The 16,160-nt window shown below is 31.2% G+C and overlaps 1 protein-coding gene across 1 annotated transcript in view; it reads left to right on the top strand.

Annotated features, from left to right (window-relative positions):
* The window catches only part of LOC132917747 (tRNA (adenine(58)-N(1))-methyltransferase catalytic subunit TRMT61A), a 36,707-nt gene extending 25,812 nt beyond the window's left edge, over positions 1-10,895 (top strand). Inside the window, exons 5-6 of the mRNA XM_060978627.1 lie at positions 4,519-4,706; positions 10,490-10,895. Coding sequence (XP_060834610.1) covers positions 4,519-4,706; positions 10,490-10,645 — 344 coding nt within the window. The 3' untranslated portion in view covers positions 10,646-10,895. The remainder of the gene's footprint in view (positions 1-4,518; positions 4,707-10,489) is intronic.
* The last annotated feature ends 5,265 nt before the right edge of the window (positions 10,896-16,160 follow it).

Below are 16,160 nucleotides of genomic sequence, written 5' to 3' on the forward strand. Positions count from 1 at the left end.
GAATCCGTGAAGTTTTAATCGTGATTTTAATTTCCGAGCAATAATAAAATGCAAGCGATGTAAAAATCGTCCGATCCCGTGACACAATAATAATATGTTTTACGGTGTCGTTAAAAAAATATATAAATATTCTATTTTTTTTCAATAGGTATGCAAAAACGTCATAGTGATATTTATATTATATATTATGTTTCGTTGCGTCGAGAAGTACGTTATAATGTAACACACTATACATTATATAGATATACAATACAAGCTTTGCACTACGGCGAAAACTGTCCGCGAAATCCAAGTCGATCTATAAATTCGAAGACGTAAATAAATCATCAATATATACATATATGTATATATTACAGTTACATGCACACACACACACACGCGCGCGCGTATATACAATGATACTATACGTCTATGATTTAATACGCACTTTCCTAATCGCAACAACCGCGCGAGTATTTCCGTAAATCACGACTTTCACCGACGGGGTGTCCCATATTATATACACAAATAAAAATAACCATCCTCCCACAATTGGCAATTTATTCTACTATATATACTTACCATAGTATTCTATTATACAGCGTGCACGCCGTTAAAAAAATAATATATACATATTATACGACTTCTGTTTGTTAAACTATATATGTGCTCGTATAGTATTATTTACAAGAACGTATGGATTTTTAAACATTTTCATACGAGTTGTGTTGACTATACGGTCATACGGAGCGAATGTAAAATATAATACACGACGCGCGTCGTTCACGCATAAATAATATTGTATTTCTTTATATTTTATTTATATATAGGCGTATCACTCGCGGAGAATATACATGGAAATAGAATAATCTCGCGATGTCTATAAATATTATATGTATAGTAAAATAATGACGTTTAAAAAAATCTTAGGCAAAAGCTTCCATCTTAAGCCCACCAGATCGATAGATGATGTACGTAATCGTATTATATATTGCACGTTTTCCCTGTTTTGAAATTTTAAACGCTGTGGCATTATTATAATATTATATATTCGTGCTTCGTTCGCAATCGAAATCTTCTGTAACGCCATTTATAGAGAGCATGGTATGTGATTGTTGTGGCTTATAAATAAATTCGTGTTATTCGTCTAAAATCCTGTTCATATAAACATAGCGTAAGTTTTACTTTTATATAGCTCGTAGGTTGTTCATAGACTGTGAAGGAAATAAAACAACTATAAAAAAGAGATATAATAATAAGTTATTATAACATTTATTAAACTTTGACTGCGTCACGTGTCCAGTGTTTTTGAATTCGATCGTAACTCAGTAATTTGTGGTTAACTTACAGTAATATTATTTATTTTATTTTTACAACTATCTTATATAAATTATTTAGGTATTGAAATATGTAGTATAACACATATATGAAGCAATTAAATCGAGACTTAAAGAAAGTTAGAAAAATATTTTACATGTTAAGAGAGCTAGCTTTGCAATATTGTAGAATAGTATTTTATTATATTAAATATATATGAATATCTCTTTTTTAGTCTCAACTCAATGTACAGATTCATGTAAAATTCAATTATTTTTCATAAACTATAAATTAGACTCCTAAGAAACTCATTGAGGACCAGTATTCTTTTTGAGAAAAAATATACATAAAAATAAAAATATTAATTAAAAACAATTCTCAAATTCATGTTAATTGCCGTTAAAAACTTTTAGATTAAACTAAAATGCTTTCCAGCATAAGAATTACTTGTAAAACAACTACTAATTACTTGATACAAGTACCACAACTAAATTTAGGCAATTCATTGTATTATTAATATTGGATATATTGTTTACAATGAATGCCAACTTATATAATTAATGTATATTTAAACTGTATATTACTATTAAATGTGTATAAAGAAAGGAGGGGTTAGTTAGGTAGTTGATTTTTATGAGCGCTTCTTGGAATGTTATTTTGCTTGTACATACTGAATTCGCTGATGTTATTGCTTCGTTGGCTGCCCTATCAGCTAGTTCGTTGCCAGTTATTCTAGTGTGCTAGGGAACCTACAGAAATTCAATTTTTTTCCCTTGATTGTGAAAATCAAATTTTCTGAATAATTTAAATGATTTAATTTTTTGGGGTAAGGGTTTTCTAAAGCAAGGAGTGCACTGAAACAGTCACTCATAAAAGAATTTCTTCGGGCATTAAAGTCTCCTCGTATGATATTGCCTTTTTGATAACTCGGCTTTCAGCGGAGAGCCGGAGAAAATGCTAAATAGTTATTTTATTCTACATGTTCACCTTTTTATGTTTAAAATTTTTTCTTCGAAAATATTTTAGGTATAATTCTATCATTTGTTTGGTTAAGTAGAATTAAATAAAAATAGTCAGTAATGATTGAACCAGATGATCATTTTAAGGGGTTATGTATAGGCAAATTTACTACACATTTAACATTCCAAAAACGTTTTTTAAGAGTTATTGACTGGTTATGTTTTTATAATATATTCTATTATTCATAATAGAATATATTCATAATCTGAATATTACTTAGAGATAGAGAGGGTATATTTATTTCCATTTATTTTCATCATTGCATTAAAAATAGCTATTTAATGTTCCATAATCTAAATTTTGTAAGGTTATGAATTATAGATTTTGTACATTACCAACACAATATTTGTCATGAATAAAAAGAAACTGAAATATTTCTGAGTATTATGTATGTTATAAATAATAATATATTATTAATAAAATATAAATTATTTGATAAAATAATAGTGAATCAAAACGTTATCTTATTAATTTCTGTAAAATATAAAGTTTAAATACTGTAAAAAAAAAACTTATAAACTATTTAAATATCAATGTATTTATTTAAAATTGATTTATAGCCATTATAGGTACATTAATGTTCATCTATTTATGAAAAAAATTTGTTAAATATTGTATTGGCAATACACACATATATATGTAGGTACATATAGAGGTGTCCTATGAGGATTTACCAATTACGATATCTCCTGAAATAATGGAGATATCATAATTCTATTTTTTTAATAAGATCCACAGGGACAATAATTACAAATATTTAATATTTTAATGTTTTGGTAAAAAAGTTCAAAAATATATTTTTTTTTATTTAATTATTTTTTGAAAAAATTGACATTTCAACATTTTAATTTCATTAATCTTTAGATTTTTAATAGATTTTCTAGTTCCGAATAAAACTGCGAGTTTGTCTTACGATAGTGTTATTGTATTAAACATGTGGCCCGCATGCTTGTACGGCCGGTGTCACCGGCAAACTCTTTTAGTGTTTTTCTTAAAATTAGAAAATATATTAATTAATGAAATTAAAATGTTGAAACGTCAATATTTTCCGAAAAATGAACCCTACAAAATGGCTAACTTCAATTTTATTGAAAATAATTAAATAAAAAAATTTTTTTTTAACTTTTTTACCAAAACATTAAAATAAATTAAAACATAAAATATTTATAGTTATATTGTCCCTGTATATCTTATTAAAAAAAAAAACAAAATTATGATATTTTCATTATTTCAAGTGATATCGCAATGGGTAAATCCTTATGGGCCACTCTGTATCTGAATATTATGTATATAATATATATATATATATATATATACAAAATCTAATCTAATAAATAAATATGCATTTGTAGTACTTGTTGAAGGCATTATAAATAATGTTATCGTTTTATTATATGTAAGACTCATGCTCCAGGTAAAGCCCAAGTTTCAAAAAAAGATATTTTTATTGATTTGTTTAGAAAATTCAAAAGTTTTTATTTTGGTGTGAACTTAGCAGAACAAAATTGATGTCTTATTATGGTATTTTGAGTAAAAAAATTCCAACAACCATTGGGATAAATCTGATAACCAACACAACATATTTTTTGGACGACTTCCAAAGTTGATTGTACCTGCTATTCTATAAATTTGTGGATATTATAATAGATATTAATTATTAATTGATCAAATAGTTTTTATAAATGCATTTATACATTTATGTAATGCGTTTTAAAAATCGTTTATCATTTATATATTTTAGCTAAATAAAATTTAATAAAATGTAGAGAATGTCACAAATCAAAAGCTAAAATTTAACAAAATGGAAAAGTTATTCTAATTTAAACTTTAAGAGAAATTCGAATATATTTTAAATGTTGTTGCTTTATTAGTCTGATCGACTGATCGGTATGATGAACAAAAGTATTTTGGTACAAATTAATGATCCTCTGTAAAGCCATTAAGAACAATGACTTTATTGTACTATATATATGTCCCTATTCCACTGTACTTTCCGATGATATCTTACAAACTAATAGAATACTATCAGTTGCAACTCAAGTTCATTAGATATATTTCCATCGCGGCTGTGATTCTTATTATTATTTCACTTTTATTTCATACCATAAGTCTATAACTGAAAATGCCTGTATAGCTAGCTGATAGTCGTTTATGTTTGTGTTGTAGTATATATATTTTATTTATATGATTTTTAACCCACAGGTGGTGGTAGAATTTGCACATTTTCGCCATGTATTGAACAAGTGATGCGCACGTGCCAGACGCTGCTGGACCACGGTTTCGTCCAACTTAAGACGGTCGAATGTCTGGAAAAAGAATACCAAGTGCTAAACAGGACCGTGACCACGTTCGCCACCGCCAGCAGACCGCCGTCCGCTTCAGTACCGCAGGTACATATTATTATATATAATATAAATACAATATATCGATATCTTCCAATATATATAATGCGCTCGCACGTGCGACCATGCAATAGTAGGTATATTTCTAAATATAATACGAATATATATATACGTTTTATTATTATTATTATTATGAAACGTAGGTTTATACTGCTGCGCATATACATTTAGGTATATATATGTGTAATACCTGATAATGATATTACTTACACACACATATATATATATATATATATATATATATATAACATAGATAATCGGCAGCAGAAGAGACGACGATGAAACAATATATACTGCACAGATAGGAAACAAAATAGATACACACACACACATACGCAAAGCGAGGGCGTACGCACACGGACACACGATGGAACCGGTACATATTTATATATATATATAAGTGTGCCTATATATGCACCGGACCGGTCGCGCGAGTAATTTGTTTTCGACAAATACACACGCGCACAGCAGAACTGGTCCACGTCAAACGTTATAATTTTTTATCGGGACCACCTCGTTTTTGTTTCTCTCCCGGAGCCTATATGGGGAATTGTTGAGATTCCTATGCGTCCGACGCGACGGCGGCCATCATATCACCGCTGCAGCAGCGTCAGACGTTATAATCGTATATTATATACCATGGCTAATTGCTCTTATAATAATCGTCTCGTATATGGCGCTATAATATATATTATGTGTAATATACAGATATGTGTACTTGTGTGTAGTGGTAGTGGTCGTGGTTGATGGAGTAGGTACAGTGGTTTTTCGTCACAAAATCGATTTTTAAACATTAGGAAGACAGGGATGTAAACACATGGTTTATTCAGATCTGTGTGGTTGTGAAATTACTAAATAATATAAGGATCTAGCTATAGTTTGTTAGTTAAAAATAATTTATGTATATTAGGTATATCAAATAGAATAAACTATAGGTATAACATTATGACCAATTATAATTAATAGCTAGGTTATATATAGTGCCCCATGATGACACAGATGAAGTTAAGTGAACTTTTAGGGAGCACTATCACACCGTATAATTTATTTAGCACCATATACTATTGTCAGTCCACCATTGGAGTGAGTGCGAATTGGAATTAAAAACAAAAATCCACATGTTTCTATAGATTCTATAGATTCTAGATAATAACAACTGTTCTGTTCTCACGACGCTATATATATAGCAATGGACATCAATTTAGTAGGTGGATCAAATCAATACAAATCTGGACCGTCAAAATATCTCTGCAATTGCCGTTTATGTTATTAATCTATTATATAAATACTTAACAAAGATTTTTCTTTCCGGATCTCGTTTATTTATTATTTTAATCTTCCGGACTCCAATAGAAATTTCTAGCTGACCTCTGCTATAGACTATAATATACTATCGGGTTTTGAATTTATCTCTGTTAGTCGAATCATTTTTGGATTTCGATTAGTTTCACGCACCATAGCATTATATTGCTTATATATTTCGGTCCTTTCCTTCTTGCCTACCCTCCTATAACTGCTGTACGGTCGTGCATAAAGTATTGAGGAAACCGCGAGCACTCTTCCCCGCAATCACCGCTGTAGCTAAAGTGGACAAAGAAAGGCCGCGGTCGCACGAGGCAAAAATACTATGTGTCAGTGCGTTAAAGTCTCTCGGCAATATACGCACATTTCTATCGCCCTCAAACGGACGCGGTCGATTTTTTTTTGTTTTGTTTCTACTCATATCTATATATCGGCGTTAACATCATCACGCGGTACTATATTATAATATATATCATATACACAGTAATTATATTATTATTATATAGCAGGTATATATTATATACAAATGTTCGGATAACTCTCTCTCGCGCGCGCTCCGCTCTGCTCCGATGTCTGTAATATACCGTATAAATACGATAAATCGTAACAACACGCGCGCGATCCTCGTCGCGATCTATTAACGCCCAGTTTTTAGTTTTGACATTATAAAACTCGCGTATCTTTCGCTCTCACTAGTGCATATACCTGCGGCACTTTATATGTATATTGTATATATATATATATATATATATATTATAATATATTTGTTTGAGTGTGATCACGTATATATTTGTTAATCGTTGGACGATATCCTACTACAAAAAAATATTTATACGTATATTTATGTGTATAAATGTAAGTATACAATGAATAAATCACTAACAATAATCCGTATTGAGATTTTTTTTTATCCCGAGAATAATGTTTTTTAGTTGGTTGTTATGACATTTTTATGGCTTATGCATTTTTTGACTTAATTATCCGGATGCGCCGTACAATTTTTTTTTTCTTAAATGGTAACTGCACTTATTTTAATAACTTATTGTTTTTTTGCCTATTTTTAAAAATTAACTTTAGTAGTTTAACCAACTTTCTAAGTTCAACATTTACCGAGTTACAGCAATTGAGCAATTCAACCAAAAAGAAACCCAAAATGCGTGCAATTTTTAGATTTTTAACTGTATAACTGAAAATAATTATTCTAGGATTATTCTAGTCTCTATAGAGTGAAGTGTTCACCCTTATTTACTATAAGATGATATTTAAACGTTATTATTACTTTTATTTTAATTTGTGTATAAATTATAATTTATAGCAAAGAAAACTTTTTTTTTTAAATTAATGGATTTTTGTTTAAACCGATTATCATTTATAATTTTGTATCAAATTTCATACATGCAATTAAAGATTTACTTTAAGATAAGGTATTTATTTAATTAATAAATTCCAATAGATCCATTAAATGCAACGAAATAAACAACATATACTTATTTATGTTTTTCTGCTATAATAGTATTATATAATTCATACACAAATTAAAGTGAAAATTATATACAGTATAGTTAAAATTATAATAACGTTTGAAATATCACCTTGGTAAATAAAGGTTTATATGTCAAGCCTAAACAATCCTAGAATAATTATTTTTAAATTTACAGGCAAAACTAAAAATCGCGCGCATATGAGGTTTTTTGGTTGAATTTCTGTAACTCGGTAAATTTTGGACTTGGAAAGTTGGTTAAACTACCAAAATCCATTTGAAAAGATAAGGCAAAAAATAATAAATAGTTAAAATAAATAATTACCATTTAATAAAAAAAAATTGTACTGCGCACATGCGCTTGCTTAATTATGTTAAAACAATTTATATGCCATAAAAATGTGTATTTATATGTTATAACAACCAACTAAAAAACAGAATTCAAATTTCAGTGCTCTACGTAAAGATAGTGAGTGTTATAAATTAGCGTTTTCAGACTGTATACACATAATACGTTTCTAAATATATATTTTAATCGGAATAGTTTATGCTTTCAAAAAAACTTTATACTCGGCAATATTACTATAAACGTAGAAAAATCAGTGTTTTTTTTTATAAAAAGATTAATGTATTACCAAAAACAGAAATTCAATAGGTCATCGCCAGAGAATAATTGACCATGCACTCAGCGTGTGTATTGGAATTATTTTCTAAATCCGATCGAGTAATATAGTTTTTAATGCGTCATCAGTACCACTTTACCACGATACAAAGTATTCATTCGATAACATTATAATATATAGCTATATAAGCAATGAGTTCGTCACAAAACTTTGGTAATCACCAAATATATGCATTTACCGTTATTGTACATTAAAAACCGCCATCAATTGACGGCTGTCTGAGCGGATGACATTATACAATATCAATATAATATGTTGAACGGTACTACAAAATGCTAAGTAGTCGTTAATATCCTTACATTGTTTTTGGTAAACTGTAAACGTGTATTGTACGCAAACTGTCCAAATAATCTCTCTTTTCATATAAAATATTTGTTATAATGATTTAATCACGAGGACAAAAGAAAGAATAATTAGTGGTGCAGGCGCGCAGTAACTGAATGAACGCGCGTACAGTAATACAATGACGTTTATTTCGTATTTCAATCATTCTTTCGTTATAAAAATGACTCAAGTTACAACGGGTTTATATGTATATAATGTTTACGTATAGATCATTACGTCGAACTATCGTCATTTAAACATTGTAATTTATAATCTTAAAAGAAACGAAAATCTATTAAATTTTTTGACTGATTTCTATTGTTTACAAATGTCAGTGAACTATTGTTTTATACGTACATTATTATGTATACAATTACTGTTTTTATATCCGCTCCGCGTTAGACTTGTGTATGTATAAGATACTTTAAGTATGACAACCTAAAGCTATTTCGTTGTTTCCAATTTTCCGGCAACGACAATTATTCTAATTTTGTATTTATATTCACTGTACAATAACCTAATCTATACGTATTAATGTATTATATGCTTTGAAGGTTTGGTTGTTATTAAAACTTGAAATAAAAAATGGATCGTAAAAGCGACTATGTCTCGTGAAATGCAAGTAAAAAATATTTATATTTTTGCATTTTTTAGTTTTTTCATTACTTTATAGTTAATTCTAATGTCAAATGTGTGTAAGTATGTATAAGTACCTATATAGTTATGTATGAAAATTCTTCAAATAGGTAGGCATATAATGTAATTTAATGGTGTCTCGCAGGATAATAGGTATATAATATAATAAATTAATATAATAATTATTATGAATAATAATAATAATAATAATCGCGTTAAACTGCAATTGCACTGTTAGGAATTAATTTTAATTTTGGGTGTTATGTGAATAGGAGGAATAGGTATATATACTTTAATAATAGAGATGTATAATGTATATTATATAAAAACGTTGTACGTCTAAGCATGTACAAGCGTATAAGCGCCCGCTTATAATAGTTTAGCAATAAATGAGTATAATTACGATATGGTAATATTCTTAAACGTGATGCGATGAGATTATTCTGAATATAATATATTATTCACTATAGTACTATATGCTATTTGTTTCAAGGTTTTTCCATCCAATTCTATTGAAAATTGCATACCTTTTTTAGCTACTTATTTTGACTTTCCTCGCTATTTCGTATATCTCAAGGACACGTGCACTCATAATATACGTACATGCCATATAGATTTTTGTCAGATATAATACGTGTTTATAAAGTGCGCTCTTGAATTTTTTACGGAGTCGAGTTTATGATAATATAGTATATACCTAGTGTTGCGTCCTTGATGAACTCAAATAAATTACAATTACGCGCGTTCAGTTGCAGTGCCTTGTTTTATATACGTTTATGACGAAAAGCCAATAATCAGTATAATATAATATATGGTAACTCTAAACGCTGCGCTTCAAAAAAAACCAGCCATACTATTGTTTTTGTGGTACTTAGCACAATATTTGTGTTTTTAGTTATCATTTATATTGTATATAATATACTTTTTCGAATATACATAGTATAATTATATATAACTTTAAGATTCTCACGAAAAATATGCGTTTTCTAACTGTTGAAATAAATAAAATCTGACAAATACAAGTTCTGTTTTAAGTGTCTATAAAGGGCCCACTAAATTATCATGTTTTCTCGGCGTTTTAAGCGATAGGTACTATTTACATAATAAAGTGTTCCAAAAAAATTTCTTCGGGTTAGTAAGCAATAAGAGTATGGGGGTTATGGCTAAAATATTAATATTGGCTCGACGTCGATAAGGTACGTCAGGTATATTTTTGTCCGATCGATATTAAATAGACATGCTGTAATTTGTCATAGTTCTCGCGAGTTAAATATTTTTTGTTTAAGTTTGTGTTTAGCTTAAAATATCACATTATTGTTAAAACGCGATATTTTTTTTTTTCACAGAATACAACCGAAGAACCTAACGATAAGAAATTTGTGGCTTGCGTCCCGTCCTCATCCCCTCGGGGTCATACGGGTTACCTAACCACTGCTACGTATCTCATGGAAACTCGACTGCAGCAGGAGGTAGTGGAGATCGAGAACGCGTGCGAAAATTGAAAACTCTGACGATAACATAGGACTTTGCCGGGGTAGAGAAGTCTCCAGCTTATTGTTAAATATTATATAATATTATTGTCTGTATTATTATTTTTTACGTACAATTATTATACATCGATACACGTATATAATATGCATGTGCGCGCGACTGTTCTATTGTACTGGCGCTATATATATATATATATATATATAATAAACAATATATATGTAGGCATATAAACGCTTATGTATGTGTGTTCATAAGACCTTATTTCTTTTCTGTCTCTCTCTCTCCTTCTCACTCAGTCTCTCCCTCTCCCCCTTTAGAAAAAACGGTAGCGTTGACAATAGAGGTCTGCTGGTTATTTATGGGTCAACGTTTATATACATATACACACACACACACACACACACACACACACACACACACACACACGCCCATCCTTGCATAAGAAGAAGCGCATTAGCCAATAACACTGCGCTGCGCACTGGTGCTGGTGTGCCCGGTGCCGGTGCACCAGACTAGATAAAACTTATATTATGTGCGCTTATATTCTCCGGCACGGAGGTCTCATAATACACGGAATAGGTCATCTGTACACCGAGATCTTTGCAGGGTTAAGAATACAAGAACAATGAAGTGAACGTTTCCCTTTGTTTCGTTTACGTTATTTTATTCCCGTTTTTGCAGCAATTCCGATATAATATACGTATTAAATATATATATATAATATGTTCCTAGGTATACCGCGCATACCACGCGCGCTTCGGTTTTAATGAACCCATTTTTTCGTTTCGTTGGTTCGTATAAAGGTGTACGGGGTAATTATGGCGTACCTATTGACTGTCATGAGAGGCACCTATAAATAGTACGACTAGTATACCTACTAGAGTATATTATATTATAATTTACCCGCGGATGGTTTTTCGCGCGTACGTAGAGTGCAATGACGAGTGACGGTTATAATCGGCCGATTTGCGCGTTTCTCGCGTTCCCGTGAAATATAATAATAATTTATTGTTGGGCGCGTGTACAATACGATATTGATAATAATAATAATAATAATAGGCGGACCGCTGTCATAAACAACAACAACAACAATAATAATAATAATAATAAAACGCTTGCGTACATAATATAGGTACAAGGCATATACGACGGCGGCGTGCGGTATGCCGCGTGTAAAGGACACCGTGGGTCAATATTAATACCCGTCGTCGTATATAGAAAATACCAGATAAAAAAAGTAGATGATGAGTGGTGGTGGAGGAGAAAAAAAGATAAAGATCCTGGGTATGTACGTATGTGTGCGCTTCAAATTCAGGGTCATGGAGTTCAACGAAACGACGACATGTGAGGTATGTTTATAAGCCCCGTGCGCTTCGTACATACGGGATTCACTATATAATAATAATAATAATAATAATATAATCACAATATCATAATATTCAGTGTCCAGACCATGTTCGGGTTGAACCGATTGTTTTTCTGTCGCGCGCTTTTCCGTTGACGAAAGTTGCTAAAGTCGGCAAGTGAATAATATATTATTATAATAGCGCAGTTAAGTATTGCATTTTTATATCGCTCTTCGGGATATTAGCCCGTGGCAGTGTTTTTCTTTTTTTTTTTTTGGAAATGGCAAAATACGTATGTATACGGATCGCAGAAATAATTTCGCGCTTTCACCGTTTTACCGCGGAGGACTTAACGATACTATGCGACGGTGCATCGAAAATGTACAAACGTCGTCGTCGTAGTATAACGATGACAAGTAGTTGTATATCTAGTAAACAATGTGTGTCTTACGAGGTGTAGCGCAATCGCCGCACAGTACATAAACACGCAACTCCACCCCTCCGTCCTTCAGACGTCAGTCCCGCCCACTGTTTCACAAGTTTCGATAAAAACCGTATACGCGTAATAATTAAAATTATATTACTATTATTATTATCATAATGATCGTCGTCGTTATATTATATAAAGAGAATTAATGAAAAGAGATAAAGAGATTTAAAGAGACGAAACGCTAATACTGGTATAACACGGTATAATACATTATGTAATTTTGAAGTTGGTATATGATGTGAATTCTTGCGATTTACGAGAAAACTCTCGCCAATCCGAGGCGCATGGCCTATACAAAATATGCCTTTGAATATTATCTTCTATTTGAACGTAACCGTCGCTGCCAGTTTTTTAACGTAAAATTCGAACGAACCGCGGCCGTATAGGATACCGCCACTCGCGGTACGTATGTTTATATCTCCGTATAGCATTTCACAACGACGACGTGTGGTAGCCATTATTTATTTTATTTATACACGTTTTTTTTTTCTTAAACCCTATACTCACAGCAGCAAGTCTGCAGATATCTGAGGTCAGTAATCTAGTTTCTATACACTCGACTACGACCGGGGAAGCCACAGTGGCGCGCGGAATCGGCCACCAACAGCGAGTGGCTATAAGGAACGAGCGTTCACATAATATACATATATAAGTATCAGTGTGTGTGTGTGTGTGTGTGTGTGTGTGTGCTTAAGAGGTCAGTGTCACCTGCTGGTGCTGCCGTGTACAACCGGCGCGAGAGAGTCGTGTGGGAGATGGAAATTAGAATATCAGATTTGAAATGAGAACAAAACAAACTCTATATCGGCTGTTGAAGGTATATGTGTGCTGTACAGCGCTCACCTATATATATATATATATACAACATAATAAAATATACATACATGTGTATTATAATATGTGTGTGTGTGTGCGTGTTTGTGTAAGATTACTGCAGTAAGAATAAGAAACGACAGTGGCGACCGGGTGCCAATATATAGGTATTAGTGTATACGCGGTATTGTGTGTGTGCGAGGGCGCGCGCGCGTAGAAAACGAAAACAAATGTATTTCGCATGCTTGTTTTTCCCTTCAAAGGTAATTTCTCAAGGACGTATTTATTAATTTATAGTGTTTTATTGTCGACTTCAGTAATATTATTTAAACATTACACATTAATACATTATTATTATTTCACGGATAAATACATACCTATAAATAGTGTACCGAGACACGTGAGACATTTGAGTCAACGTGTGGAGGTATAGTAATAATATAATGTGATATAGGTACGATTTAATACTGCTCGTGGTTCGTATATAATATAAAATACGCTTTTATATCGTTTACGAATATCAAATTAAAAATAAACCATTCGATAGTGATCGTCTGTAATATATTCTCACCTACCGTTAAACCCGTAATTATTACAAAATTCAAAATTCATTAATCATACACCACATATTTTCATATAACGCGTTTACCAATAACCGACTAGTAATAATAATCGACGTTTATATAATATACAAGTTTCATTATAACATTTTAACTATTTTCTGTGTGCATAGTATTATAGACAGTTTATTATAGCGTGAAAACGTATATAATATTTAGATAACCGTCGAATACGTATATTTTACGGTATCCAAACTTCTATATAATATTTATATATATATATATAAACTGCCGTATACGGTATACCTGATGGGAGGGTTTGTATTGAGAATGAAGATAAAATATTGAAAACATGTTATACACTAATACGAACATATTTTTGTCTAACTTCTTAGTGACTATTATTTTCTATACGGTACGAGTTTGATACTCAGGCACGTATTATCGGGACGTATAGATGGGATGTATATAAATATATGTTTTGGCTTTTTATAATAACCACAACAAGACGGACATTTTGGCGCCAAACGCTTCGTATTTCACGCCTTTTGCTTCATTGCACCGGGCCGGCAACCAACGCAATTATTCAGTAATCGGTTACAATAAGTATAGGTGTAGTATGTAATTCCACTACAGATCTTTTATATTATACCTACGCTTTATATTGTTTATTATTATTATACGATCAATCAGTGGCGTAATTTGGGCAAAACATCAGGGGTTGCAAAAATTACTTAGGATGTATATTATTATTGTTACTATTATTATATTAAATACTGGTAAATGATAAACGATAACAGTATGATGACATAAAAGTTCTAATCAAAAAATGATTTTTATTTAATTTAATAATTTATTGCTGTGAATTGTAATCAGTCATATTTTCATTGTTGAAATATTAAAAAAATATTCATTTTTATCATTGTTTAACAGTTTTTTTTCATGATTAATTAATAATTAAATAATATAGCTAAAATATTCTAATTTTTTTCTAACAACCATAAATACGGACATTTTAGGGGTTGCAATCTTATACTTGTGCAACCCCTGGATTATATTTAGGGTCGTAAGTGCGACCTGACCTCCTAATTACGCTACTGCGATCAATATGAATATGTTGTATATTAAATGCATATCAAATTAAATTATGTTAAAACAATAAATCATGTATAACCGTCGTAGAGATGCGTTCGAGAAATTTTCGTTAAAGTTTTCATAAAAAATAATCAATATTTATGGATAACTGATTTGCGTCTTAAACTTTTATCTTCCTTTGACGTGCGGCTAAATTGCACAGTCTCGTACATTTACTCTTGATTCTACGGACTGGAATGTCAACGGCTCAACGCACTGCTCACTGCCACACCACTAAAATAATATTATATAATATGCACTTGCAAATATTGTGACATGTAGCGGTTTAATCGAAAATCGTGCTCGGATCGTGGGCATCAGGGAGAAAATGATCTGTAGCAATGACCGTTTTCCTAATACTGATCGACGGAAAATATACCACTCGTGATGGTCGTAAAATAATTTTCTCAGTAGAGTTTACGCACACGGCATTATACGTAGAAATTCTTTGCAGGTGAATTTCCAAAGAGTTTTACCGATTACCGTGCACAGTATTCGTACATAATCATGTATAGGAATATGGCGTGGAGTCGGTATGTTTTTATTATTCGATACAATACCTCAATAACTATTATAATTCACGAAATAAACGTTATTGTTAGTTGTTATACACAAAGAATACACCAAATATACTCATTCCTATTGTTTATTTAATAATATAACAATATAATATACATTATTCAATTTCATGTATATAATTAATTTTTTTTTTTTACTTTAAAGTTGATAAATAATGGGTACAGTGTATAATATGCTCTTGACGCCGGTTGAACTCGAGTTTTTGAACACACTAGGTGAAGCTTCACGACCAGAGTCTATTATATACAAATCATCGAACTTGGAAATTCGAACTGTAAATTGGAAGACTGAAAAAAACATCACAAATACCATTGTATCTGGAAAATGTATTTAAAAAACATTATTAATTCCGTCATAATTCTAGACGAGATAAATGGAAGTAACCGTGACGGCTGTGGCAAGCCAAGGTGGTCGAGATAAAGTTAGTAGCTGCTGTAGCAGCACAACATTTGTAACCCAATCGCCGTAACTCATAAAGGTTCCTTTCGGCATTAGGGAAACGACTTATCATAAAGGTTATACTGTTGTTGTTACAGATAATGAAGGTGGTACAGTGATGTGGTGAACTCAAAAGACTATGTGAGAAGTCGACAAGTAAGATTGA

Source organism: Rhopalosiphum padi, chromosome 1 (assembly GCF_020882245.1).
Source record: "Rhopalosiphum padi isolate XX-2018 chromosome 1, ASM2088224v1, whole genome shotgun sequence".
NCBI lineage: Eukaryota > Metazoa > Arthropoda > Insecta > Hemiptera > Aphididae > Rhopalosiphum > Rhopalosiphum padi.